Here is a 27,942-nt window from a genome sequence, read left to right on the forward strand (position 1 = left end):
TAGGAGGAACGTCAAGGCTGAGCTATTACTTGAAAGGATTTATTATCGCACAGAAGAGCAGTAGAAGCTTAATTCTAGAAGTCCCCATTGCTCCAACATCCACAGAAAATCGTCATTATTTATAATCAAATTATGTTTCACAAGTTTTGTTTGTATTTATGTATGCCAACCGCATGATATTCCCCTTTGTGTAAAATAGAAACCTTTCAAAAGTGGTTGCTGCACAAGGTTGAAACGCTGTTTTTTTACGTTTCAAGGTCTATCTAGAGATAATAAAGTCCAATTAAGAATAGATGATCACCAAGAAGGGTACCAGACCAACGTTAGATTACACAAGGCTCAAAGTTCAGGCAAAAAAGTTGATGAACGTTTGACACAATCTCAGGAGCATACATACATGTATTTGACTTTGGCCAACGATCAGATGTCGTCACCAGTCAGAGTTGTTGGAATTTTAAGCAGCATTCAAAACTTATTTGTGTTCGCATTGTGTTAGAACGAAATTTCCAACTGTAAATTACAGCATTAAATTCTTAACAATTAGTTTCTCAACTAACTTGCTAGAATACTGTGCATAATGGAGCCGAAATTAATGCCTGGCAAACATCAAAATGAGTGATTGGGAATAATCTGGCGGCACTGCAGTTCATCAAATCCTGATGTCAGTAAAAAGCGTTACGAACTTTTGATATGATCCCAAATGCTTTCCTCGTATCCTGGGTCTTGTTCATTACTCTTTGGTAGTTAGAGACTATTACAACTAATAGGCCAGACATTTTGTTGATCTGACTTACCTTTTTAAGTTAAATTCTGGAACAACCATTTGAACCTGTTCGTAAGCATGAAAACAAGAGTGGTCACATTGAATAACTTGTTTGAAGGCCCATATCAGCAAAAGTGCATCGATTCTGATTCCATTCGATCTGATACTCGTACAAGATTGAATCGAGCTTTTTCTTCAACAACTAAAAGATCGAAAATCAGCATCAAGTCCTATCACTAATCACTAGATCCTACTACTGATATGAAGCAAGCACTTACTGGGCAAGTAGTCCGGTGCTTAACTTGCCCAAGTAGGAACATGCCCCAACTTGGGTTTGTACACAAACACTTGAGGGGAAAATGGTGTGGCCAAACTTACGCAAGAAATTACATGCCCAGGCAAATTAAGTCAACTTTTGTAGTACTAGCAGTAATGTGCACCAACAGTGACGCTGCTACGTGGCTTTGGTTCAATGCTCGGTTTGTTTCTGGCTACGAACAAAAAATCCCCATTTTGCAATTTTCCTGAGTTAACAATATGTGCCCCCTACTTTAGCAGCGGATCTCTGCTTGGGTTGAGCTTGCCCAAGTTCTAGTACTTGGCCAAGCTTTGCTTGTAAACAAGTAGAAGTTGGGTGTCTGTGATGACTTGTTACTTGCCCTTTTCCCATCTGTAGATCCTACGCCTCAAGGTTTCAACTTATTATTTTAGCTGGCCCATTGATTTTGAAAATTATTTCAAAGTCGGCATTAATAAAGCTTGCAGCTCCTGTGTCCGACATGAATTGAATTTCACCCAAATCTTCGCCCGTTTCACAATTAGACAACGCATTGGCCACTGTTGGGGCGACATCCCTGGAATTTGGATTTGCCGAGAAAACAATAACGATATTTACTTTTATTTTCCTCATGTCCAGTTGTCTTTCCTCTTCCGGGGTCATGTTTATGTTTTATATTCGAGAATGCCCCTACCTTACCACGTGTGTGGCAGTCGTCTGGGTTACTAGAATATATGTTTATTAATCTAAGACACCTTGTTGGCAGTGGACTGTTTGATATTTGAGTTCCTGTAGTTACAGCCACCTTTGGGAATGCCCAACACCTGCGAGCAACACTGCATCGAGGGCCGAATCCGAATTTTGCCTGACTTGATGGAGGTGACATACGGGTACGAAATGACCGCTTCTTCCACACTTTTGGCATTTGTTGATCAAGACTTAGCTGGATACGTGCTGTCTAGAGGATGACGAAATGCACAACCCGACATTTTTCTGGCCTGTGTTTGTTATTATCCTCGCTACGGTCGTTGAGTTGAGATAATCTTTTCTTTTTGTTCTTCTCTTTCTGATATGGTTTTCGATGACGGCTTGCAATGGAAATGGTTGTTTTGGGACCTCGCAGATCTAACACTCCCAATCTCCCTTTCTCTTCGTTCCTGTATTTCGTCATGGTTTCATGCAACGTTGGTGGAATGATTCGAGCCAGTGATGCCTGGCGTACCTTGTCGTCATTGATTCCGACCAGGATGAACACTGCAACCCAACATCAGGTTTCATTTGATGGAGTTGTTCGGCAGCGAGTTTTTGGATTGCCTGTAGTAGTCAAACAATAACTCCCCGCCTGTCGTTGTCGGTTCAATAATCGATATTGGTCCAAAGCCAAATTGTGGCTCTCTTTCAGGTATTTAGAGATCTGTTCGAATATCTCGTCCACATTCATTCTCATTATGACGGGTATAATCATGGAGGAATCCATCTTTGATAGCAATTTAGGTGAACAGAACGTACGAAATGATGCAATCTGCTTCTCGCGGGGAACTCATTTATTTTGATCAGCAACGAATAATTTCGCCAAGCCGTCGACCATTGTTTCCATTGGTGATAATCAAGTCCGTCATTTAGCTGTTCCAGATTACGAGTTGATCTCTCGTTCAATGAGGCCAAAAAGGCTATAAAGACATTCGCTTTCGACCCCAATGGGAACATACTTAGCAATAGCTTTGGAATAAAGTACTCATTCATCTGCTTTTGTCTGAACAAGAAATTCTTTCTTGTAGATATAGCCGTGCAAAATAAAGGCATTACCTCGAGTACAAGGCACTCGAAGTCCAATCATCAGACCAATTTTGATAATTGGCGGCAGCGCTCTGCCTGAAGCCCCGATCTATTTTGGGTTTCCTCTCGAGGACCTCTGTCTTAACACAGACAACAAAGAGTGGTGATTACTCAAACCCAGCTTAATCAATCTCAAACAATCATTCAGGTATCTGTATAAGAATAATAAGCCTCAGTTTTAAATGAAACGTATCATCTGTTTCTAACCCGCCCATACACAGAGTCGATACATCCCAGCATTGTTCAGGAAGTAATCCCCGACTGAATGCAGTAGTGCCTTTAGAAACTTTCTTGCAACGCCATAACAAAATGTCCACAACGTTGCGAGGTCAACCGTCACCAATCAAAGTCATAGATTACATTACCGAAAGATAAGTTCCTGGTCTTGTTTACTATTTGTGGCTTAAGAGCCCCTAAAAAGTTGATTCAAGGATTCATAATTGCAAACATTGCTAAAAAATCATACCACCCAAGGACAAAATGTGTTCTAAGAGTTAAAGGTCACTCATTTGGTATTTCATTGCCTTTTGCACCATTGCTCAACAATACGAAATGTAACTTGAATCATATATTTAATGATGAAATGTCGAAAGTGACAATTTAATGAGGGCATAATTTTTTAAGGTGTCGCGGAAAGAAAGCTCAAGACTCTCTTTGCCCGACACAGAGGCTTCTGCGTTTCACTTCGTTGCAATTGGACCGCAAGCGATCGGACAATCAGTCTTTTCTTGAAGATTCCCTTGATCAGACGTTGCTTTTGCGTCTGTCAAGGCTGGATTTTTTGTCATGTTTGATAATCTGTCTTGGGACACAGCAATATATTAAGGGCCTAACTATTAAGTGCACATCTTGATTTTGCAATATCACTTCAAATCCTGCTCCAACAAGTGGGTTCTTACATTTCATCGTATTTTTCAGCTATCAATGTGATCCGAGCTTCAAATTTGAGGATGGATCCGCCAGCAAAACCATCACTTGTCAGGCTAATGGGACTTGGTCCACTCTGGATTCAGCATGCGTGCGTAAGTTGATTTGAAATTAACCTATAGCTGGAGTCATACATTTTCCGTTGGATAGCTAAGCTAAACCATTGTTTTTGACAAAATCCTCAAAGCGAGGCATTAATGACTTTGATTGAAACTATTCAATTGGTCATGCTTGAGAGGCATCATACACATGGTATCTTAGGAACTAATGAGCAGATCATATGTCAAACCGGAAGTAGATATTTTACCTGATACCAAACTAAGTAATACATATATCTAGTTATAGAGCAATCAGGACATGTATATGAAACAATAACAAGTAATGCCGTATAGCACAGGGTTGGTTCAAAATTTTCGTTGTTTTTTGGCACTTGAGACTGGGTACAACCATAGAGCCAAGGAGTCACCTCAAATCGTTTCATGGCACGCCCACCAAGAGCTTTCTTGTGATGGACAAAAAATTGCACAATCTAAGAAGTCCTGACGAGTAAAATTAGCCAATTTGTGAAAATGAGATAGCCCTTGTGTGCACTCAGCAAAACCAGAGCTAGCATGTAACATCTCACCATTATAGATCCTAAAAAAGTATCTTCACTAGACATATACTTTGTCCCATTTACCCTGTTTAGTTACCAAATAATGTCAAAATTTAATCCAAAACATTTAAAAAAATACCAAGAAGCCAAAGTTGTTAGATGCAGTATATGGATTTAGGTAACCATTTCAAACACCTGGTAGCAGAAAGTTGTGGCATAAAGTGACAGAAACTCCTTGAAAGATGATTTTGGCATCTTTACTCGATAAAGAAAGTTTTTAAGGTAATTCTTCAGTAAATGCAGCTAGCGCCATTTGGGTCATTAAGGGTCTGACGTATCCTTACAATCTTCATTAGCTCAAAAAGGATTGTTGAAGAAATCCAGACCTCAACGAGCTAGATGGCGTTACATACATTTACTGAAGAATTTCGTCTCAGTCAAACTAGGGACATTGTAGCAATCTTAAGAGCCCAGGAATAAAGTAGCCAATCTTTGCTGTGTCAATAATACGTGAGCCTGTTACCATTATCCATACCATTTATACTTCCTGAAGCTACCTCACGCCGAAAAAATGCAATTTTTAACGTTTTAGCTCGATTTTTGAACTCATTTTTTGATTCACCAAGTTAAGAATGAGATGTCAAAAATTCCATGAGATTGTATACATGGGGTCCCGTTGAATCGAAATGAAATGATCAATGACATCCAAATGAAGTATCAATGCGTAGGTTAAATCAAAAGTTATGTTTCCCAAATTTTTTTTCTTTGTTTGCCCTTTTCAGGGCGCTATCTGGAGGTAAAATTTCATGATACGATTTACAACCACACCAAAAACATCCCCCCCTGAAAAATGATGACCAATTGCTTTCATGCGTGTAATAATTAGCCACGCAAGAAATTGGATCTGAAGGGCCCCAGTGTTCTCGATACCACTTCAAGCATTAATTTTTTATTTTGTATCCACGGGAACGTGTTGGGATCAATTGTGTGAGTGCTAATGGGAATGTATCAAGTCTCCGCGCACAAAAATAATATAAAACAATCAGAATATTTTAGTCATCTCCTAAGGAGCGTGCATGTTTCGAAAGTGTTGCGTCAGAAAGTGAATCAACGGAATTAGTTTGAATATTTTTTTCAATTGTCATCTAAGAGGCAAGTAAACGCTTTGCATTTTCCTGCAAGTGAGACTGGCCTTAGGCCATCATAATCATGTACTTCAAATTCAAGCTCACCAAAACGACTTGGTCAAAAATGATGCCTCCCCAACCCAAAGCACACAACATAAAGCGTGCAGAATGAATGATTTAGCTTTCTTTGGGTAATTAATTACCATAAATGGGCTAGCTCATTTAATCTGTGAAGTGTTAAGTATTGAGGTGTGAGAGAGCATACTTGTTCATCCAGTCGTTTGATTGAGATACAAATTGAAATATAAAGGTAGTTGTAGCGCCTTGAGACCAGTTCTATTCGAAGAAGAACGCAATGCGGGTGCTCAATTCCGAAATGCCAAACTTTTGCTGAAGTATTCCGTCTGTAGTCCAGTGGTTCCTGGAAGAAGGTAGATGATGAAGTTTTGATGTTTTGTGTGACTCGGAGGGCAATTTTCTCTTAAAAACGCATTATTTACATCCAAAGGGAGGTCCACTCTTTTTACTTGGGCTCCAATTGACCAATTATCAACGATTATCCAAAACCAAAGATGGTATTATACAAAAAAGAGAAGCGAACTTGTGTTTCTTCCATAATTATCAGGATGAATATCGTTGCATAAAAAGGGCAGATTTGTTTGGCTCAGTGCGAAAAATCCAAGTTTTGATGACAAAAACCAAGTATGATGGTGCATAGCGTGCAAAGAAAAATCAAATTTATTATTCCAGTATTAAGGGTTAGTCATTTCTCATGAAGTGCGTGACAAGAAAAATCTATTTCCTTGGCGTGGTTACTCATTACTTGTTTGTTTGACCTCATGTGCACGTCCTAAAATAAATTTGTTCTCACAGATAGCACTGCTCTGGATCAGCCCATGAGAATCTTGATTTAGCTTCCTATTCAAGACAATATCAAAGAGTGAAACGTTTGTTTCAAATTGTTCACAACAAAATTAATGGAAGTTAAATAAAATGTTCGACATTTTCACAGCTTGTAATAACTCTCCGTCTAAACCCACGGGGGTCTTTTCTTATTCAGCCATTGTTTATGCGTTTTTCAGTCATAACTACTTTTTTTCATCGGCAATTAATGCCTCGTGGGGGGTAAAAGCATTCACAATGTACTGCCCTGTTCTTTCATTGTATGTTGTATATCACATTCACAATGCAACAACTCCAACTTTTACCAAAATTTTAGCCGCATTTTGCAAGGGTGGCTTGATGAACAGAGAGGATGAACTCACCGAAGCTCTGGACGCCAATGGAGACCCCATTGCCACGCAAAACTACACCAACCTTGAGGTGGACATTGATTCCCATGTCTCCTACCGATGCCAAACGGGATACTTTCCTAGCAATGCACAAGAGGCTCAGAATGATCCCATTCCAGTCAAATGTCAATCAGATGGAACCTATGATTTCGCCATCTCGTGGCCAAATTGCGTCCAATTCAAGACTTGTTCTCCTCCAAGTTGGACCACGGACCCGACTTTCATATTTGAACTTGGAACCATGTCGGGGGGTGGAACATATCGCAATGGAGACACTATCAGGTGGGCTGACAATTAGGTCGATGATGAGAAAGGAAAAAAGGGGTTCTTATTTATCTACGTGTCCTTCAGTTGGAGTTGCTTGAACGCGCAGGATTCAATTGCGTATAGAGCTACCAATGAGTTATACGCTCTTGACAGTGTGACCTCAGTTTGCCAATGGAATTCAACTTGGTCACTTCAACCGGATACATTTACGTGCATCAGTAAGTTCGATTCTTGTTCATGTTTTACTTATTAAAACCGCTGAACACCGTGGTTGTGAGTTTGTACACTCTTGGTCATTTCTTGAACCCAAAACTTTGGCCTTCAATAAGTGCGCAATGATCTATCTTGGCCTATTTTACCAAGAGATGAAATTCGTTAAAAAAGAACCAAAGAAATGAAACTAATAGACTCTAAAGTTTCCAGGGTAATGTTATTGTTTTAGAAAATACTTGCGGAGACCCTCCTCTACTGGACCTGTCCCATGGATTGGAAAGGCTTTGGGACCAGGAGAAAATCCTTTTCGGTCAGAGCGTCACATATCGATGTGCTCTTGGTGGAAAATTTGAAGATGACTTTACACAAAATAACATTTCCGTTCTCTGTAATGAGGCTACCCAAGACTACGATTTTCCCACCACTTTTCCATCTTGTAAACGATGTAAGTGTTTTGTGTTCAACTTCCTTCAGTCAATTGGTAGCTCTAGTTTCCTTTCAGCCAAGAATTGTCAGACACCCGTTCAGAGCCCCCCTGAAGGTAGTTTTTTGACCATGAGCCTTCCTAAAGTCAGAGGTAAGATCACAAAACATGCAAATGGCTGTAGAATGTTCGTTGAGAGTTTCATTTTTCAGATAAATGCGTGTTTCGGGGATTGTCTGCTGGACGTAAAGAATCTTCTAGTACTCAAGAACAGACCTTGTTGGACTGTCAGCTCAAGTGTTCTACAACGAAAAATTGCTTGATTTTCATCTACCGAACTGTTACTTCGATGTGTCATATTGTCGAAGAGTTGAGCGGATCTTGGTTCACGACCTCTGACGATTTCTATTTGGGATTTTCCCTTTGCGGTGAGTTTTGAAGAGCTATCATGAAAAATAGGCTGTTTTATTCGGATGATTTTGATACATACACTTTTCTTGCGATCACTCTTGTTCAAAATGGAAACCTACTCCAGAAAATTTGATTTTGCAGCAGATAATGCAGAAAGCGGGGAGACGCCCATTAAAATGCTTACTCCAACTCTTTGAACGAATACAGCTCAAAAGTGATGATGAAATGAGCGGGTTATTTCCCTTGTTTATTTGAACACTTGGGCACTTTTTTGTTTTGGTCATTTGATAAGTATCAGTATGGTGTCAAACATAGTCCGCCAAATATTTGCCATTTTCGCATTTTGGCCTTTCTGTAAAGGTGACACAGTAGGAAGACAGGATCATCGACTTGATTCAAGATCAGAGCCCAATGCAGAGCATATGTGATGAAATGGCCCTTGGTTTGCCCTCCAGCATCTAGGATGGGTATCTTGGCCAAAGATTTAAGGACGACATTCCTGTGGACGCTCATGTAATTGTTACTACACATAGACGCCTGCGCTTCTTCACCAAAATGCTCCTGACACGTATTTAGCGTCAGTAGTTCTAATTATCTTATTGGCGGATTGTTCTCTTGAAGGTTCGAAATGGGTTAAGAAACAGAAAAATGCTTAATGAAGGCCAAACCATTGCCACTCACTTATTATCGATTGTCTGAAAGTTTCAAGGGATGCAATAACTGAATTATGAAAAATCAAATCTAAGATTCAAATGGTATACATCGGTCTTCCTGTATGCGTATTTGTCAGGAAAAATATTAATCTAAAACCCCCCATAAAGTGTCCATTTCACACTGAATGGTGCTAATCTAGGCCTTGGGTTGCATACCAGACTTTTATTTTTTTTTATTGGTCATCAACAGTGCATATAGCCCAAAAACAATTCTCTTTCGAGGAAAATTAACGACATGAAGGCTTCACACGATCCATTTTAGGGGCCTATTACGACATCACTGGATTTGACATCACTCTACACGGCGTGACAACAACGGACAACTTGGCCTGGCTCATAGATGGGACGATCCGCACAGCAATACAAACCACCACCATGGACCAACCTTGGGTTCAAATTGACATGGGAGAGCATCGCTACTTGGACGGGGTGACCATTTTGAATACACGCTTCTCATCCACTCACTCCTGGCAGTTGTACCTGACCGATGTCACATATGCTGATCCGTCAAATATTAGCCCCAGGGACTCCATTGGCAACAATTTCATGAAGACCAGTCCCGTGGTGACCACATGGAAAATCTCGGGTCCTCGCCATAGGCGTTACGTGTATATCGTAGACACACAATCAGCGGCAAACTTGGATATTGCTGAAATTGTCCCTCATTTCACGAACTTGGGTGAGGTTTTGCTTTCACAATGGACCCGACAATTCGATCGGGGAATTAATGTAGTTGCCGATATATTACAGACCTCTTGCCACCTTTCAAAGACTGTGCGGAAATTTACCGGTTTGGCATCCTACACCAAGGAGACTTCGATATTCAACCCTTTGGCACCATGGATGAAATCACCAAACGGAGAGTGAAATGTGAGGATGGTTGGACCACCATTCTTAACCGGGATAATGTGTCATTGGTAAATCCATTAGAAATGACTCGATTTGTTTTACTCGTTGAAATGTGGCCCTCTTTCAATACAGACATCCGTTTCGAGCACTACCAATTTCGAAAATTATAATGTGATGGGCCCGGAAGATTTCTGGTTAGGGCTGACCAGAATTAAAGCGTAAGTAAGATTTAGGCACCCAATTCCCATTTATACCTTTCGAATCAGATGATTTGTGGAATGGTATACAATTTTGGCAAAATATTTTGCCATGAAGGAAAGTTAAAAAGGTTAATCTATGTTGTTTGCTTTTTCGAATTTCCTAGTAGTACTAGATAAACAGCTTGTCATTTTGAATTCATTTTATTCTCATTTACTATCTAATACACCAAAATGATCAAGAAAAAGATAGGTTGGTAAGGAATTATGCTACAAAATTAATAAACAGTTAAAGAAAAAAGTTATTTCTTAGAGCCGGGACGTTTTGGGGGAAAACGCCAATGCAATGTTCTAGCATAAGGGAGGTTCCCAGTTCGATTATCCTCCCAGACCTTACTCAAGGTAACTTTAGATACTACAAAAGCCACAACCACATAAACCATTTGTCTTTCACACAACCTATCGGAAATATTGGACAATGTGGCTCGACCCTACGACCCTAATGTCCCGAATATAAAAAATATAGCCAATACGATTACCAAAAACCATCATTTTTAGTCATTTTTCTAAAATAACCTCATTTATGTTTTTTAAGGTTGTTCCAATCCGAACCTTACGAAGTCCGGTTTCAAATGAAGGATGTTGATGGCATATTCGCTCAAGCCAGGTATTCATCCATCGATATTTCGTCAACGGAGACTTTGGAGTTGGGCGGGTACGTCCCTGTGGGAGGCGTGTCCGAGGCCATTGATTCCATGTACAAGTCCAATGGCACGAAGCTGACGAATTCGTGTGCCGAACATCAAGGCAGCATAGGTTGGTTTGGCGGAGCTCAATTAGGCCCGGGCAGTGAATTTTGCACAGGAGCCAATCTGTTTGGTGAAATGGGCGTCACTGAAGCATCTCGAAAAGTGGTTTATTGGCAAGGATTTCGGGGCCTCTTTCAACCCTTGACCAAGCTTAGTATGCAAATACGCCCCAAAGATTTCGAGACGAAACGTGAGTTGTAAAAAATCCCTACTTATTATGAGATACAAGGAATCTTTGGGTGACGATGAGACTGTCTCTTTCTTACCATAGGGAACGTCCCTTTAACCTCTCAGGCTATTGCTCAAAACCATTTTGACACAGCCAAGAGAGCCGAATTTGGAACAAACTTCACGTGAGATGAAATTCGACTGAAATGGTTGATTGTTGTAATACTAATCCATTATTTATCAGCTATGAATGTCAAAAAGGGAGACAGAAATCTTCTAATCTAACCCTATCCTGTGAATGGGATGGAAATTGGAAGAGCGATGGAGATCTTGCGGCCTTCTCTTGCCCAGGTTCGTACATGCAAAAAAATAAGGTCCCTTAATCTGAGACTTGGGTCAGCTCCTCAGCGAATGACAATTAATTGTGCTTTTTTCCATTGATTGAATTGATTCCATTGCTTTTTCCGAAATGAATAAAACTCTCATTTGGCTTCTTTCAGTCTCGCATTGTCTCCAACCACCTCCTTCGCCAAAGCGGCAATTTCGAGTCTTGGATTGGGATGGGGAACCAATTCCATTTGGCCAAGTAAGAAAGACGCTCCTTAATTTTTCTTTATTTTAATGATGAGCCTGAATCCAAACCAATATGAACATGTAAATACATGTCACAAGTTGTAAACGTGTGTAGGTTGTGAAATATCGATGTCCTGGAGCTATGAAGTTCAAGAGCAACTTCTCCAAGCCATTCTTTACCCTCACCTGCCAACCAAATGGAGAATTTGATCCTTTTCCATCCGATGAAGAATGCGTGACAAGTAGGCAACTAAACGAACAACACCCTCAATATAGACTTTCTAATTCTCCTTCATGTCATTTATAGCGAGTATTTGTCCACCTCTACCTGCTCAACCCAACGTTCCCGCCAACTCTCTTTGGGTCGGAGATGTGAGGCTCAATCGGCCAGGGTTCTCTGGTTATGGAGAATGCTTATCCCAAGGACACACAACTTACAGTGAACCAGCACCATCGTCGTCTTTCATTCTCAGAACGTACCTCCATAAAAGGTATTCCGAAACAACTTCGATAACCAGAGTTCACATGTTTCTTACTGGACCCATTGAGGAAGGCTTGTATACTCTGAACATCACTACTAAGCAAAATTTGCAGACAACGGTAAGGCGTTGAACTTAAGTTATATTAGAGTCCAATTACCTTGAGACTTATCATGTTCCAGGGCGAGTATAAAATTGGTCTGATGCCAAACCAGCTTTTTTGGGAAAAGCGATTTGACCAGGTTCCTGCTGGGCAAAAGATGTACTTGGTGACGAACATATTATTTGAAAGAACTGCGGATGAGTTGCTTTGCATTTTGGACGTTAGTTACACCAAAGACACAATGGCAAATCTTCTGGACCCACATAGTCGCTCTCAACGATCTAAAACATTTGATCCAGCACAGAGCACACAACTCTTTGACGCTCAAGTTGAATATGAATGCGGATTTGCCAGAGGATTCGATCTGGGAGCAGGTCTCACTAGTCCAAACCTGACTTTGACATGCCTTGGAACGGGATCGTGGGACAAGCCTGTTTCTGATTGCATTTGTAAGAGGCTTAAACTACGTTTGTCGTCATGATTTGTTGACCAATTCTTGCTCTTATTCCCAAAAGGGTTGTCTTGCCTGGATCCACCGGATAAAAGTGATTTGGGCTTGGAGATTGTGGAATACCAAGGGTTGCCAATTAACGCAAATACCACGTACGATTTCGATACCACAGTTGATTATAAGTGTCAATCCGGAAAAAAGTTCAAAGCTGATTTCGACCTAGTTTCCGTTCAAGCCACTTGCAAAGCCGGCAATGTCTGGATTGAGCCAGCTGATTGGGGTGTATGCGTGGATAGTACGTGAGGTTGAGTGTGTCTTTGCATCAAAATGTTGAGCGGCCTTTTTTGTTCCAACAGCCGCGCTTTGTTCCAATCCTCCTGAAGCACCTGTGAACGGAAGTGCCTTGATTCGATATTCGGGTTCGAAATATGGACCAACTTGTCCCAACCTCTTCACCCAACCATCTACATGCTCGAATGTTGAAGTCCAAAGCATTTCTCAAATAAATGAGGGAGAGAGCAAATTCGACCTCAATATTTTATCTCAAGGCGCTCAAGTGGCGAAGACTTTTCTTGGGATGACTTTCACTGCTAAAGACATTATTATTCAGGTGATGACGAAATGATGGTAAGTGACAAGCATATTGGTTTATAACTTGGGTTTCTCGTCATAGCCGAGTGAATCAATCCAAATCCACCCCACAAATAGCTCATCAGTATTTATGCTGGAGCTCAATTTGGCCTTGGAACCTGATAAGAATCAAGCAATAGTACTCAAGGTTAAACATTCACCACTACATGGGAAAGTATGTGTGGAAGATCTGGTTTGCTACCAATGCAGCTCTCCAGACCAATGTTTCTCCCTTAGGGAAACAGAGGTTCAAAGTTTTTTGAACTCGGTAAGTCTCAACAAGAGAGAGCGAGAGAGTAACTTTCCTGGCTCTACCTTGTGGTTTTGAGATCTTTGGAAACTCTTTTCATAAAGTAAAGTTAGTTGGTGTCATATTTGCTCACGAGCAATGCTGTATAGACATGCTTATTGAACCACAAAGCCCCAGACAAACTCAACTACGGTATGTGCTTAACTTTATAGATGCCCAAGTTTGAAGCTCAAGGCGAATTCTTGTTTGAAACTGAGATCGAATATTCCTGCCCTACAGGGCGGGGATTCAAAAAGCCGGATCAAGATTTGACCTCTCTGTCGACTTTGACCTCTTGTCAATGGAATGGAACTTGGACTGTGGCACACTTGGATCCATGTGTTTGTGAGTACTTGTTACGTGATGAGATTAAAACCTCGAGATTTTCTAAGAATTTTGGCTCACTCTTGAAGAGGGCTGGAACGGTTATTTTTGGTTTCCTTTTTTCCTTGCCCTTTCATATTGACTTGGTAAATCAACTTGAGTTTGGAGGATGTTTGTTTACCGCCGTAATGCGTCACTCCACTCAGAAAGAGGAATCCTCAAAATGATCCTCTTTGATTCAGGGACTCACTGTTTGGAACCTCCTTCACCTCCGGATTCCACTTTTTTGACCTTGAGCAATTGGAATGAATTGCCAGTTAATTTGGAAGAAGAAGTACAATTCCAATGCCAGCGAGGAATGAAATTCGTCAAGGATATTGATCAAAGTTACAACATTGCCACTTGCAGACCCAATAACCAGTGGGACATTCCTGAATGGGGGCAATGCGTTGAAAGTAAGTTAATATAGAATGTTCCTTATTTCTATGCGTGCCCATAATCTAGTTTTTTTGAGTTCTTTTTTCGCTCAGAGTGCAGATTTTGACATGGTCCAGAACACTTGCTTTTTTTGACACAAAAGATAAAGTTTGAATGATTGCTAGCTACATATAAGATCTGTACTCTCTTTGTGCAATCGAGGGACTGCTACAAAGAATGAGAAACTGATGCACCACTCACAGTATTTTAAGGAACGGTTTCCCTCGGTTATTGCTTCACTTTGATGGATTACTTTTTGAGCTTCGTGAAAATTCGAGCCAATGTACAAATGTCGAACCTTATCCTGCAAACTGAGAACAATGAATAAGTGATGAGGCAAAAATCTGGCAAGCAATTTCAAGAATTTTAACTTTAACCTAAATCGAAAACCACAATTGACTAGGATATGAATTGGGACAGTGTTGTTGGATTGCGATTAAATTGCCAAAAGGGTAAGGAGGGAAGGCCTGTCAAACATCATACGAAGACTTTGAACTTTTATGGCAATGTTTTTTAAAGGGTGCTTCACCTCCTTAAATATTCTACAGTTCTAAGTGCCCATCATCATTTGGAATAACCTTTTTCAATCTATCCCTTGAAAATTATAACGCCACATACAACGGAAAACTCAGTAAATGGGCAGTTTAGTTTGGAAGTCTGCCTAATAGAAACCGCACATGCCACAAAAAGTGTGTCAACCATGTTTTCAACATTTTCAATTCATTACACGTGGTCGAATAAAGATTTAGCAATGTTTCATCAGACCAAAGCGTTTCCCTTTCCATCGATTGTACTATAATAACAGAACTCTTTTATCTCTGTTAGCTCAAGTTTGTCCAATGCCCAGTAAACCACCTCCACAAGGATCTATTGTGGTCCATAACTCTGGTATGATGTTTGGCCATGTCTGTTTGGGATCGAATAACTCTTGGGACGCTGTTCCCGGATCTGGTTGCCATTCACTGCGCATTCGAGCGAATCTTGGCTTGATGGACAGTGGGTCTGCTCAATTCGCTCTGGAGTTCACCAACACTCAAGAGCCAGCCTCGACCTTGTTGAGTCTATTGCAATTCTCGTCCCCTATTGATCCATCAGCCGTGTCCGTCAGTGGACCAGTAAGCACAAGCCGATCCGAATCATTACTTAATAATATCTGTTGATCCTCCATCACTAATGAGGCCCCTTTCACACACAGGCCACCATTGAGCCCACGACCAGTGCAACTACTTTTCTTTTGACGACAGAAATGGTTTCTCCCACCGTCAATGGAGGTCAGAGCAAAGTGGATTTGACATTCACTTTGGGGTTGAGGGATCCAGTTCCTTGTCTTTTGGAGAGCTATTGTACATCTTGCTTAAACCAAGATTGTCCTTCAACGGCAGACCTGATCAAAACAGAAATGTACCAACATCAAAACCTGACGATGTACGGAACCAAGCTCGAGTACACATGCGCTTTAGGCCAGGAATTCGAATCATCGCCAACTAAATTTCGCGAGTGTTTATGGAACAAAACTTGGTCAGGGGATGACGACCTAAACTGCATCCGTAAGTGCAACATGGTTTTTCAATCTAAATTGTCAAATTAACTTGCTTTTAAATTGAGCTCGTTTTTAGGATTGGGTTGCGTTGATCCTCCTCATGCTCCTGAAGGGCACCACGTTATCTCGTTGCACCAAAATGGAACCAGTGTTCCATTTGGGGAGAGCACGTATTACGTTTGTGAACCCGGATATTTCTTCGAGGAGGATAAATCTCTGAGGAATTTCTCACTGATTTGCTTGCAAGATGGAACATGGACCGTTCCAACCACTTGGAAACGTTGCTTTCTTCCCACGGGTACGTAATGATGACCTTATTATTAGAGGTGTGTTATGAAAACATCACATAACCAAGCCATTTCTCTTGAACTTTTAGAACGCGTTTGCCCTAATCCCCACTTACCTTCCGAAAATCATATATATGATTGGAATCCAGACGCGACTCCGAAGATTACCGAGGGCTTTACAGTGAAATACTCTTGTAAAACCGGGAGACGGCTTCAAGGATTGCAACCCAATGGGTCGAAATATTTATACGACGAACAACCACTCACCTGTGAATGGAATCAAACCTGGTCTCCCAGCCGAAATGTAGGTCACCCAATATTGAACACGATGAAGCGAGTAATGGCCTGTTGTAAATGATATCGCACGTTCAAACTTGCAGATAGATCCATGTGTTTGGCATGAATGCATCAACCCACCGGTCCCTGTGGGTCATCAATTGATTTCTGACCGACCAATTGGAACATATCGATTTGGAGAGAAGGCTGTTTATCGATGCGCCAAAAGTGGATTATGGATGGAAGGAGATCGTACGAGGACCTTCTTTGAAGCCGAATGTCTCCCAAATGGATCATTTAACGTTCCAGTTCCGTTTCCTGCTTGTGTAACAAGTAAGTAAAACCTCATTCGCTCCGTGAAACGTAGGATATCATTACCTTTTTGTGTGTTGAGTGCCTTTGTTTGACGTTCTCAAACCAACTACATGAAAGCTCTATCCTTTTCAGCGGTCGACTGCGGAAATCCTCCTGAGAAAACCAAAGGTGGGACCCGGATTTGGAATGGTGAAACGGTCTTTGGAACAGAAGTCAGGTACGGATTTTGAACGAATTCAAACTCTCAGTGCACCTGAAGAGTGACAGAGTCTCTTTGACCTTGAACATCTTGATGGCCTTTTTAGATACACGTGCGGGAAACATGCCAAGTTCGTGAATCGTCAAACCAACGAATTATACCAAGAAGCTAAGATATCTTGCCAGTGGAACAAAACTTGGAGCCCAACTCGCTTGGACCCATGCATATGTGAGCGCTTTTCCTTGCTTTTTTTCTGACCACCAGCAAGTTACTTAAGGAAGTGATTGCATATCTCAATGTTTAGGGAGCCATTGCAATTACGTTCCATCGCCTCCAGCCTCATCAGGACTGATTTACGAGCCTCAGAATGGAACGGAATGGATTGTGGAGTCCGAGTACACTTCTTATACACCTCATATTCCAGCCAAAGTGAACGTACCGTACAATTTCGGCTACGGCAAAGTCTTTTACATAGAGGGACAAATCGTGGACTTTGCGCTCTTTCAAACCTTCCCGATAGTGCAAATACGAGACAATCTAGGGAACGTGGTTTTTCGAGCTGTAATTGACCCTGACTATGGTTTGATAAGAATCGCCAGTTCGCTGAATGATGTAAGCACTAAAATCTTGCGCAAGGTATTACACTTGTGTTTAGAACCCATGTTGAAGAAAATAGGAACCCTTGGGTGTCGAGTACATTCATAAAGGCCCCTAATGTGTGTGAATGACCTTATGGCACTTTCCTGGTGATATTAGGAACTAGTCTCCCTGGACATAAATTTTCAATAAGGATAATACAACGGTAAAGAAATGCGCCTTCATTCATTACCTTGGACTTTCTGAGACCCTTGGGTCCAATCCATGTGGGATGGAGACCACCAGGTCTTTTACCATAATGACGGGGTTATGTGCTCTAATATTCATATTGCAGTAATTGTGGTCTAAGTCTTTCATCGAATCATAGATTTACCAGGATTAATATCAGGATACCCGATTAGGGGGAGCGGTGCTTGCGTGGCATTACGTTAATCCATGCTTCTCGCCCAAAGAAAATAAGTCATTATTGTGCTTTTAGAATACCGAAGAATTCCGACATGTAAACGTGGATTATGGCTTAGAATTTGACATGGAAATAGTTTACAATGCGGGGGAATTTGCGTTTGGCATCACTTTCAACGGAGACGCTCTGGAACCTCTGAAAATTCCAGACTTCTTGCCCGACCTTGAGTTTTCCACGACCGAAATGGTCGGTGATTTAAGAATCAGTTTCATGGGTTTCATACCTCCAGGTTGTACTTAGGCTCTAGAGTGCTTAGATAATTTTCTCTAAACTATTGATAATATTGTTCCAGGGTCTGCACCCGCCATTCCAGTGAATGCCACACTAGTGTACAGATGCCCAAAGTATCATGTTTTTCAGAATGGGTGGTACCAGAAACCCATTGTTCGACTGACTTGCCACAATAATGGCATGGTTCTGGCCCCTGGGAAATGGCCCCAATGCGTTTATCGTGAGTACTGAACGCGAATAAGCACGTGTATTCATAATAGGTTCGATTCAATGGTTAATTGATCAACTGACATTGTCTTTCAGCCGAGTTGGCTCCAACCATCGTTGACTGTCAAGGCTCTACATGCAGTAGTAAGTAATCCAAGGTTTCTACCTGGCTTAGAGGGGACCAAATAGGTAAAGAAAGGAATTGATCCTATCAAGCATCATGGAATATGGGCAAGTCCACAGGCTTTTTGTGCTCGAGGGGGTTTGGTTGAAACTGCCATTAATAAAAGAAACCTTTCTACCCCAAATACTTGAACGATACGTGCTTTGGTAAGTTCTACTAGCTCTAGGGTGCTTTTGAATAAGTCTTTTCTCTCCCAATGCATATTTTCTAAAAAGATATAGCGCATAATTCCTGTGTTTTTTCGGCTCTAATGAATAAATATAAACTCAAAACATTGACTATGACTAATTCATTTTCGGTTTATCATGCATGGATGCGTACTACCTAGAGGGCTGGTCAGAGAAACGACACTCAAGAGATTTCTGAGATTCGCGGCTGCCTGGTCTGTGCGATGGGGATGGGCTTTGAACACATATAGTTACGTGATTCTCAAGATCAAGTTCCGAATTCAGGGAGCCAATGAGTTGATGGCTCGTTTGTCTGCTTTGGTTGAAACTGAGTAACGCAAGAGAAGTCGATCAGCCCGACACCCTGCTGCCCAACTACCAAAATGTGTTCAAAGCAAAGCCTCAAGTGGCTTGGTTGGAGTGACTTTTCCGCCACGGTAAGTGAAAATGCCCGCTATTTTTTGGTACATTCTCGCATCCCTAGTTAGTTACTTCCCCCTGGGAGAATGTTGAGTAAGTGAAGAAGGTCTTGGGGGTAAGATGAAGGAATTAGGCGACCAATTGTTCTTTTGCTGGTAGTGACAAGCATTACGGGGCATTGTGGCAAATGGGGGTTTTTGGGTGGGTATATATTTGAAACATTGTTACATATTAAGTTGGAAGAATAGGTAGGTGGTTTTTGAAAATGGAGCAGGGAGGAGTAAGTGAGTTGAGAATTGGTTTTTGAACATGGAGCAGGGGAGAGTAAATGCTGGAAGAAAAGCTGGAAGAAAAGCTGGAAGAAAAGCTGGAAGAGTAAATGGCAAGAGAAGCAACAATACATACTCAATGTGCAACGAGAGACTGTACATAGAAAACAAACCGGTTTGAAGAGTCAAGGAATTTGAGGAGGAGATTTTTGACCCATAGCTAATTGACGCTAATTGGAAGCATGCTAGATTACGTTCAACCCCAACACATTTCCTCATGAGTAGAGATAGGATTTGAAAGTGATTTGCACGTTGAGCACAAATCAAAGAGGGTTACAATGAGTAATAGGTTTACTTCAGTGTGGACGCTCTGAACTATCCAAAGAAGAAAACCAGTTACGAAAAACCCTTTGAATTGCTGCTCTATGTGCAAATCAATTTCTAGTCCGATCTCTACTCATGAGCTATGTTTGGTGTTTGGCGTTGTCTCAATCCTCCCATAGAATTAGCCACTGGGGCGAAAAATCAATGAACATCTGCAGTTCTTTAGGGGTTTGAATTGATTTACAAGCTATCTTACAAGTTTAAAAGAATGTACCAATTGTTACAAAGCTCGGTTTTGACAGTTTAGTTAATGCCACCAGCCTTGTGTTTTGGATATCAACTGTTGTAAAACGTCATCATTATGTCAAAAAATGGTTTTTACGTTTACATTACATATTTGATGTTTTCAAGGATATTTCATGCAAATTTAGGGTTTTGAGTTTGGGCTGCCTTCAATTTTTTTTTTGTATTTTAGGATACATATTTTGAATCGTAAATGGAAACGAAAGTGCTTAGTTTGGGTTTAAAAGCATATTTTGGTTAAATAGCATATTTCAGTACATATTTTGATGAGTCCACTTACTCGCCTCTTCTCTAGTTTTCCATACCCAGGGAGTAAGAAACCCTCGTAAAAGCAATAGCTATCCTCTGCCAAGCCCTCTAGTACGACCTATAACTTTTTTGGGCGGGGTAGAGGTCCCTTTTTCTTTCTCATACCCTGTCTCTGTCTAGATTTGATTTTGGTTCGCTCAATTCAACAAAAAAGAACATGCCCTCCGGCCACAAAGGTTTTCCGACGTCTTTATGGATAATCAAAAGACAGAGATAAAGAAAAATGACTAAGGTTTATCAAAGAAACCCCATCAATGAAGCTCGTTCTAAGGACCATGATATTTTTCCAATCATATCATTTCTAGTAGGGACCGAACACGTCTTATATTAAAGCTCTTGGTTTATGCCTGTGTGCCCCAAAGGGACGGACAACATTTCGACATTTATGTAACAGGATTGATTTTTCCTTCCTTCTTTTTATAGCGTCGATTCTTTAGGAGGAGATATGGCGTTGAAGGTTGTAGATTGCATGAACGTGATTTGCACAAATTAATTTGGGATTTCCTCACATCAACGTTGGTGTTTCGGAGCTCGAGAAAATGCTTCAGCCACGCTAAAGAAAACTGACGTGTTGTTAAAGTCATAAGTCGCAATCGAAGATTGAAAAAAATAGAAGTAATCGAATTCATGTTCATTCCTTCCTTCAATCAATCATTCACAACTTTTTCTTTGTGACGTGAATTCGTAGAAATGGAAAAGGCTAGGCTGTTGTCGTGTAACATAAACCTCAACTTCATTGAGATCAAACTTTTTGGTCTTTGCTTTAAGCGTATGTCCATGGGCTGAACCATGCATTGTAGGTCTTAGAAAATCAATGAGATTCTTCACGAGGACAAACATATGGCAGAGGATTTGTTTGAGTCCTTTGATGCAACGTGTAGCATTCATACTAATTAGTAGGAAAGAAGTTGTAAGGTCTTAGCAAATGTCATCTGGAATTAGCTAGTATCAAAATGTTTTTGATGATTTAGTAATACCTGTGAAATTTACTCGCGTTGGTGACGGCTCTTTTGAAGATTTGTGCTAGCCATGAAGGCCTTCAGGTATTTGAAGCATTTGACCCCAAAGCAGCGCCCAGAGGCTCCAGCAAGCCCACATTGTGTGTGTAACAGGGCAAGTTAACTTTGAACGCATTTACTTGGAATACTGAAAAACAAATTTCCAAATTCAGGAAGGCACGGGGTTTATCGGTCAAACACCAAGTTACGAAACCAACACGTGTTCAAAAATTTTCAAAAGAAAGTCTCTACTAGATCGGTGGCAGTGACGCTTCTCTTCCCTGACCTCTAGGTTGCTCGTTGTTAGATGTTTCTGTCGTCACTGTTGATCGAAATGCAATAATAGGCATCTGGTGCGCCTAGCCATGTGGACAAATTGCCTTATTATTTGGAAACTAGTGGGGAAAATTGGCACAATTCGTTGTTTTTTCCATACTGTTGTCGTGCTGTAAAAGTGACAAAAGTTACTTAAAGTTTGACTATTGTTTGACCGTTGTTTAGGCTTTCGACATTCCCCTGAAAGCAGTTTTGAAACGAAATGGACACTAATAAAGGCTGATTATTAATTCACAAACATTGTTTAGGGTATATATGTTTCCCCCCAGACTCATTTCTAAAGAACGGGGCAATTTCATTTTGAGCAAGCCTGACTTTCAGGGCGACTATGATATACAAACCCTACACGGTGTTACTCACAGTACTGATAAAGTTTTTAGGATGCAAACCAATGGAAATGGATAAAAGGAAAATCACTTGCAAGGTTCGAAATATTTACTTTCTCAAGCACTATTAATCTCATGGGGATAACATACCACATGACTTTTTGAAACATGAATCTTGGGAAGCCAAGGACATATTTTAAAAGTCAAAGTTAATATATGCACTCTACATGGTTTTTTAAAAGCATGTTACATGGTTTTATGGGCGAAGGTATCATAAATAAAATAACGTTACATTGTAAGACTGACTTTGCTTTTTTTTGAAAAATTAATCCTAAAAACTGCTGTGTAGACTTTTGGTTGTTATTTGAAACTGTCTTCGAAAAAGTTTCAAAGATGATAGTCTTCGAAACCATTCAATTAAGTCTTTAAAAAATTCAAATATTTAGCCTCTTTTTAAATACTCATTTCGTGTTAGTAATCAATACTTTGCCATTTTCTGGAACAAATAGTATTCAAATAGGGCATATCTAAAGCTTAGATCTTTTCCTAGTCTCGACCAATAATTGTTGAAAGTTTGCAACAGCGACACCATGAAGGAAAAATGGCAATATAAATAATCAAGCTTATAAAGCTTCCCTGTTATAAATTTATGTGTGCCTAAGTCATCCATGGAAATACGTAGGATTGGGAAATTTGGTGCAACATAGGTAGGTAATTCAATGCGACAGAATTTGATTGAGGAGAAATAGAAGTTTCCTCACTTGTCAAGAAAGAAAAGAAAAGTAGAGGGAACGAGCAATTTTTTGGGTTTTGGGTGGTTACTATTACACCATTTTGAAATGTAGGGGGATTACAGTTCCTTTCTCCAGGAACGAATTACTGCAATTTCGTAACTACTGCCCTGGAAAGGGAAGGGTACTGAGCAGAGACTATCACAGTATCAAGGATTCGCTGGAGGATTCCGTCCCACTCACGAGTACATACAGTAGAGCTGGATCTTCGATGATCAGCTTACCCTTCTCCACACAACGACCGACACGGTGGTTGAAATGCCATATTGAGTTTTGACGGAAATATCAAAAAAGATCTTGGAAGTATTTTGGAATGCCAGTGCTTAATATGAACAAGAATTCAATAAACCAATAAAATCAAAAGTGTTCCTAATGATTTTGCGTTAAGATGCGTTGAAATATTTCTCTCCCGAAACTTGACAAGGCTTTTTCACCGCCGTGATAAGAAAGCTGAGACGAGGGGGAGACTGTCCCCAAGAATCGAGCTTAGATCACTTCTTCCACCGGTTCCCTTCATTTCTTTTAAGAAAACCGGTTTTCACAAGTATAATATCCACTCTCATGTACACAAAGGAAACCAAACCCCAAGGTTAGAAACTTTATTTATGGCTGTGTGTTCACGAGTGGCTGAAAAGCAAGTTTTTGGTCACTCGTGAAGAGAAGGAACAGTTCCACACGTCAGAATCAGCATTGAGTGGATTCAAGTGAAAATAATACCATGAAAACTGGTTCTCATATAAGAAAACTGCGTATTCTATAGCCAGGTATCTCTTTTCATGTAGTTTATTCAAGTTCACATTTCAAAAAGTCCATACTGTAGATACCTAAGACGTGTACGTCATTTCATACTGCCCTCTTGTGTGGGGAGAAAGAAGCTCTGGCAAGCCCTTGCTCTCTCTTCAAACTCGATGGATGGTGAACGCTTTCAAGATGTCTTGACCATAAGGACTTTCTTCAAGCCTCATTTGTTAAGCTACACCCAAGGAAAGCCTGTGCTATTGAAAAAATAGCTATTTCTTCCCGAGGTAGGAAAGACATGACCGTAATCAAAAACAATCACTATGATTTTTCAGAAAACCTTGGTTATTTGATTCAGAAAAACTCATTTCAATAGGGCAAGTCAAGTAAACGCGTTCATGGACAACTGACGTTATTCCATGTGCCAAACCGCACTGTGCATGCATTGGATTTTGACATTTTTTCCATTTTACATGCTCGTCTAGGCAATTAGCCAAGTGATATTGAGCCAATTTGATAGTGCGTTCACTAATTAACACCAAACATGCTCATTTATTAGCGTTTTGTAACATAACTTGCTCAAAATCACTCGATTATTGAAAATTCAATGGGCGAATGGTGTGAGTTGATGGTGATGTTTGTCTTAGCTCACTCTCCCAAAAATGCCCAAAATCAGGGTGCCGGACCACATTTTTCCATGAATTTCCTTTACTTGACATCCCCTATACCGTTGAATTAGCCAGTTTTGTGTTGCAGTACTGAATAACAAGTTGAATTTTTGCATAATGGGTTCATTCAAGATAAACGAAAATATAAATCATTATTTGGACACAAAGGACACTTCACCTTGGTCCCATTGTCTTGTCAACCACGAATGAATAAAGTCCACATTGTCCACATCATTATTCAAATGATCCCTATTGATCATATGGACTTTTTGAAATCCTTAAAAACTTGAATAAACTACATGTAAAGAGAGACCCATCTATTGAATACGCAGTGTTCTTTTAAGACAACTGGTTTTCAAGGTATGATTTTCACTCAAAACCACTCGCAGTTGAATCTGACTTGTGGAACAGTTCTTTCTTTTCACGAGAGGCTAGAAACTTGCCTTCAAGCCACTCATGAACACAAAGCCATGAAATAATAGAACTCTACATGGAAAAGAAAACCCACTAAAGGCGTGTTTTGTCTTTGCAATGCACGGAAAAGTAAAACACACTAGAGGAAAGATTCCTACTATGCTCAAAACACATCTGCCAATGCTGAAGTATGAAGCTAACCAAGACAAACAATAACCAATGATACTGTTGTGAGACGCAACTCACATCTGGCATGTTTTCCTATCCGTTTTGGTGAATAATCTCCATAATGGACCAGTTTTTCCCCAACTTGACTTTGGTCACTCAATCATTGAAGAATGTTGTCCGACTCCTAGCCTAGCTCACTACTAGCAGCCACCCTGGATTTGAACTCGCCAGGTCCCAGAAAGGACTAGGGCAAGCCATCGTCCTCCTCAGCTGTCTTCTTCAAACCCATAGATGGCAGCATGGGGGGGGGGGTAGTAATCTTGGACTCCACCAACATCATTCAACGCTCTCCCAAACAAAGTCTCGTTGCGGATAGTATCCTAGTTGAGGAAAGACCGCCCCATTACGGAATATATATGCTTACCGTGGCGTTTTGTTTCTTTTGCGTGCATGAGAGGGAACATTACACCTCTAAAAATCGGTTAATGCACTTCATTTTCCTTCAAATGAGAGATGGGCTCAAGGTCGGAACAAATAGTTTTTATTTTAAGTGTTATCAAACAACTGGGTGTAAAAAGTTATGCCCCTTTAAAGCACATAACAAAACAGGGCACAGACTTCGTGAGTGCAATAATCTACAAAAAAAACCTGCAGGGTGTCAAGAATATAAAATCCCCTTAACATTTGACGTCTTGCTTGATAAAATGCGAAGTAATTGATGTGATACTAATGTGACTAATGACTAAATTCTATCGATTTTTGATCACTGACTTACATTGTCCTCTACGAACAAGACTGGAAATAAGTAGATCATATTGCTTGAACAAACCTACACACCTGGATGAAGACAAAGGAATATTTCCTCTTCAAATGGAATAATAGATTCTAAACCTACCATGCTCCGACATGCAGGTCTGTATTTTAATGAGTCCAAGTATCTGCCTGAGAAAGTCATGCTCTAAAACTGTGCGAAAAATCTTTTCACTACATTTCTAAATGCCATCAACTCATCACATCTTGCTGGAAGAGCCTTACATAAGAAAATGACGAGAACACTTAGTTACTTCCTCGCTGATTTGATCTTCGTTTCCAAGAGACAAAAGGACTTTGGCGCCTATGTTTGGCGTCAAAGAGAAATGTGAAAAATGTTCAGTGAGAGAGCCCTCAAGGACAGGAATCTTCTCTTTCCATTAACCCAAACGCATCTCCAAAAATCTCACCTTCACAACCCAGTGAGAAGGTTCAAGACCATTGTTGAATAATGGAAACTAGGCAACATTTGAAATGATTTAGCCAGATAGAATTTTCATCATGGGGCACTTTTTGAAATCAAGAGGAAATGATATACTGTGTTTGACATAATCATGCATGTGTAATTGGTACAAAAAATCAAGAGTGAAAAATGTTATAGTTGACATGTTCAATCAAACATTTATAGGGCTACACAACCTCATCTAAACAAACTTTCAAGTACTTAGAGCTCTCGTTTTTTCTTCCTACGTTTGCTTTGGATCTTTGGTTATTTTGTCGCAAAATTGAAAACCTATTCGTTTGATGGTTTTTACCTAGGATGTACTTGAAAAGATTAAAAAGACAGGGCAAATTTGATGCGACCTATATGATAACTGTATGCTTCAAACCATACATTTACTCTTCTTTAAATTAAAGAGCAAAGGGCACGAATATTCGTCAAACCAGAAGTAGAAACAGAAAAACGATGGCCAAAAACATTAAATTTTTATAAAGAATCCGTGATGAAGCTTTTATAAACTACACATTAACATGTAACGTATCAGGTACAGCCAACTCAATCATCTTGCTTCCTTGATTTAAAAAATTTCCCCCCTGAATGGTTGTGGTCTTTCATTTAGGACCAAGAGTGAAGGCTCTAGAAGAGTACGTGGTGTGTTTTCATGAAGAGACTTCCATCATATAACCAAGTGTCTAGTACAATCCGAGGGAGACATGTTACCAGGGAAACTAAACGTTTGGAGGAACTTCTTTCCTATCTGCCAATTGAAGGATTACCACCTTCTTTCAATTTTGAATGAACAAGCACTTTTTTGGTAGAAAGAGAATAGCAGCACTCTCTTAAGATTCCTGCCACATTACGTATTCATGGTTGAAGGCATCATTTGATTCCCAAAATAACACTTTACTCTGGACATAAAAACAGGTCTCTAAACAGTTCTAAAATAGCACACCTTCAGAGTGAAATGCTCAAATGGAAATGCTTCAAAGACGCGACATTTTTCATTTATGTGAAACAATGTGTTTCATTAGTATTGGATAAATCTTGTTTTTTTGTTATTATTTTTGGGGAAATGAAAATAAATGAATGATGAATATATGGCATGATTGACGTAGAAAAATAAATAAAAATAAACTACCTTAATTGGAACCTCCGTCAGAGAACAATGTGTTTGAGACATTAAAAGACATGTTACTGACGGTAGGGCACCATGTAGAATTCATTCATTCATGTAGAAGCCCTGGAACCAATTTTCGAGGGTAATTGTGTCAATCTGGAAATATCGGATTTTTTCTTTTTCAATATTCAACAAAGGGTCAGCTCCCTGATGTTTAGTTGTGAGCAATTGTAAGCCAACTTGAATTTAGAATATGCCAGGTAATTCGATTGTACACTGGGATTTACGTTTTGAAGCAGAACTTTGACAGGCCCCTTTAAAATATCATTAAACTAACTACCAAAAGCATTGATGAGCTTTGTCCCAACCCAGGTTTTAGGGTCAATTCTAGTTACCGTAGAGGCTTAACGTGCGTTTTGATAGCATCTTCAAGCCCTCGAGAATCCTGTCTAGATAGAGCAATGAAGTCCAACTCTCTTCTTTCTCGGGCTCCTTCATTGATTCATTCATTTCCCTCAAATATGCGTAGGGAATATGCTTGTAGCGTTTTTTGAGCTGGACTTGGACAAGTTTATGATCAAAATTCCTGATCATCCTTACATCCAATGGCCAGCCAGATCCGCCAACTCGAATTTCCATAAACTTTCATGTTTATTGTCCTTCAGATTTCTTAGTCTTTGTGTAACGTACTTGTACACCCTAATATGCACGTTGCGACTGAGACCTATTCTCGTAAACGCGTCCACCGAATAAATCCAAAACAATTATCCAGTCCACGAAATGACGGTTTCTATTTAACAAAACAAATTTCATGAAACAACGGACACAAACAAATAATTACAACATACT

The 27,942-nt window shown here is 40.2% G+C and overlaps 3 protein-coding genes and 1 long non-coding RNA gene across 4 annotated transcripts in view; 3 read left to right on the plus strand and 1 right to left on the minus strand.

The window, feature by feature from the left end:
• Positions 1 to 3,759: 3,759 nt before the first annotated feature.
• On the plus strand, positions 3,760 to 8,044 carry LOC131880814 (uncharacterized). The gene is made up of 6 exons (XM_059227522.1): positions 3,760 to 3,898; positions 6,745 to 7,099; positions 7,169 to 7,302; positions 7,527 to 7,742; positions 7,800 to 7,874; positions 7,983 to 8,044. The coding sequence occupies exons 2-6, from the start codon at positions 6,768 to 6,770 to the stop codon at positions 8,042 to 8,044; spliced, it is 819 nt and encodes a 272-aa protein (XP_059083505.1). The 5' UTR covers positions 3,760 to 3,898; positions 6,745 to 6,767.
• On the plus strand, positions 7,932 to 18,807 carry LOC131880226 (uncharacterized). The gene is made up of 27 exons (XM_059226795.1): positions 7,932 to 8,149; positions 9,108 to 9,524; positions 9,596 to 9,762; positions 9,827 to 9,912; positions 10,487 to 10,890; positions 10,972 to 11,053; positions 11,113 to 11,219; positions 11,369 to 11,454; positions 11,557 to 11,683; positions 11,749 to 12,041; positions 12,103 to 12,472; positions 12,539 to 12,769; positions 12,831 to 13,084; positions 13,148 to 13,372; positions 13,567 to 13,738; positions 13,960 to 14,172; positions 15,020 to 15,309; positions 15,390 to 15,741; positions 15,811 to 16,032; positions 16,111 to 16,325; positions 16,402 to 16,630; positions 16,745 to 16,829; positions 16,918 to 17,039; positions 17,116 to 17,423; positions 17,887 to 18,100; positions 18,164 to 18,322; positions 18,406 to 18,807. Exons 1-27 carry the CDS (start codon positions 8,071 to 8,073, stop codon positions 18,459 to 18,461), a joined length of 5,565 nt encoding a protein of 1,854 aa, XP_059082778.1. The 5' UTR covers positions 7,932 to 8,070; the 3' UTR covers positions 18,462 to 18,807.
• Positions 8,875 to 12,219, minus strand: LOC131880231 (uncharacterized). The gene is made up of 2 exons (XR_009373246.1): positions 12,081 to 12,219; positions 8,875 to 10,763 (listed from the first exon to the last, which is right to left on the minus strand). It is a non-coding gene; the product is annotated as an uncharacterized LOC131880231 (long non-coding RNA).
• A 76-nt stretch (positions 18,808 to 18,883) lies between the features above and the next one.
• The window catches only part of LOC131880228 (FMRFamide receptor-like), a 29,650-nt gene continuing 20,591 nt past the window's right edge, over positions 18,884 to 27,942 (plus strand). Inside the window, exon 1 of the mRNA XM_059226797.1 lies at positions 18,884 to 19,097. Within this exon, the coding sequence (XP_059082780.1) occupies positions 19,044 to 19,097 (54 nt within the window). The 5' untranslated portion in view covers positions 18,884 to 19,043. The remainder of the gene's footprint in view (positions 19,098 to 27,942) is intronic.

The sequence above is a fragment of the Tigriopus californicus genome, chromosome 5 (assembly GCF_007210705.1).
Source record: "Tigriopus californicus strain San Diego chromosome 5, Tcal_SD_v2.1, whole genome shotgun sequence".
Lineage (NCBI taxonomy): Eukaryota > Metazoa > Arthropoda > Copepoda > Harpacticoida > Harpacticidae > Tigriopus > Tigriopus californicus.

Bases quoted from the DNA above. Each gene is read 5' to 3' on its own strand.
- LOC131880814 (XM_059227522.1), top strand. From the start codon at position 6,768: ATGAACAGAGAGGATGAACTCACCGAAGCTCTGGACGCCAATGGAGAC. The intron at 7,100-7,168 runs GTGGGCTGACAA...CGTGTCCTTCAG, and splicing joins CGCAATGGAGACACTATCAG to TTGGAGTTGCTTGAACGCGC. The intron at 7,875-7,982 runs GTAAGATCACAA...AGAATCTTCTAG, and splicing joins GAGCCTTCCTAAAGTCAGAG to TACTCAAGAACAGACCTTGT.
- LOC131880226 (XM_059226795.1), top strand. From the start codon at position 8,071: ATGTGTCATATTGTCGAAGAGTTGAGCGGATCTTGGTTCACGACCTCT. The intron at 9,763-9,826 runs GTAAATCCATTA...CTTTCAATACAG, and splicing joins ACCGGGATAATGTGTCATTG to ACATCCGTTTCGAGCACTAC. The intron at 12,042-12,102 runs GTAAGGCGTTGA...ATCATGTTCCAG, and splicing joins AGCAAAATTTGCAGACAACG to GGCGAGTATAAAATTGGTCT.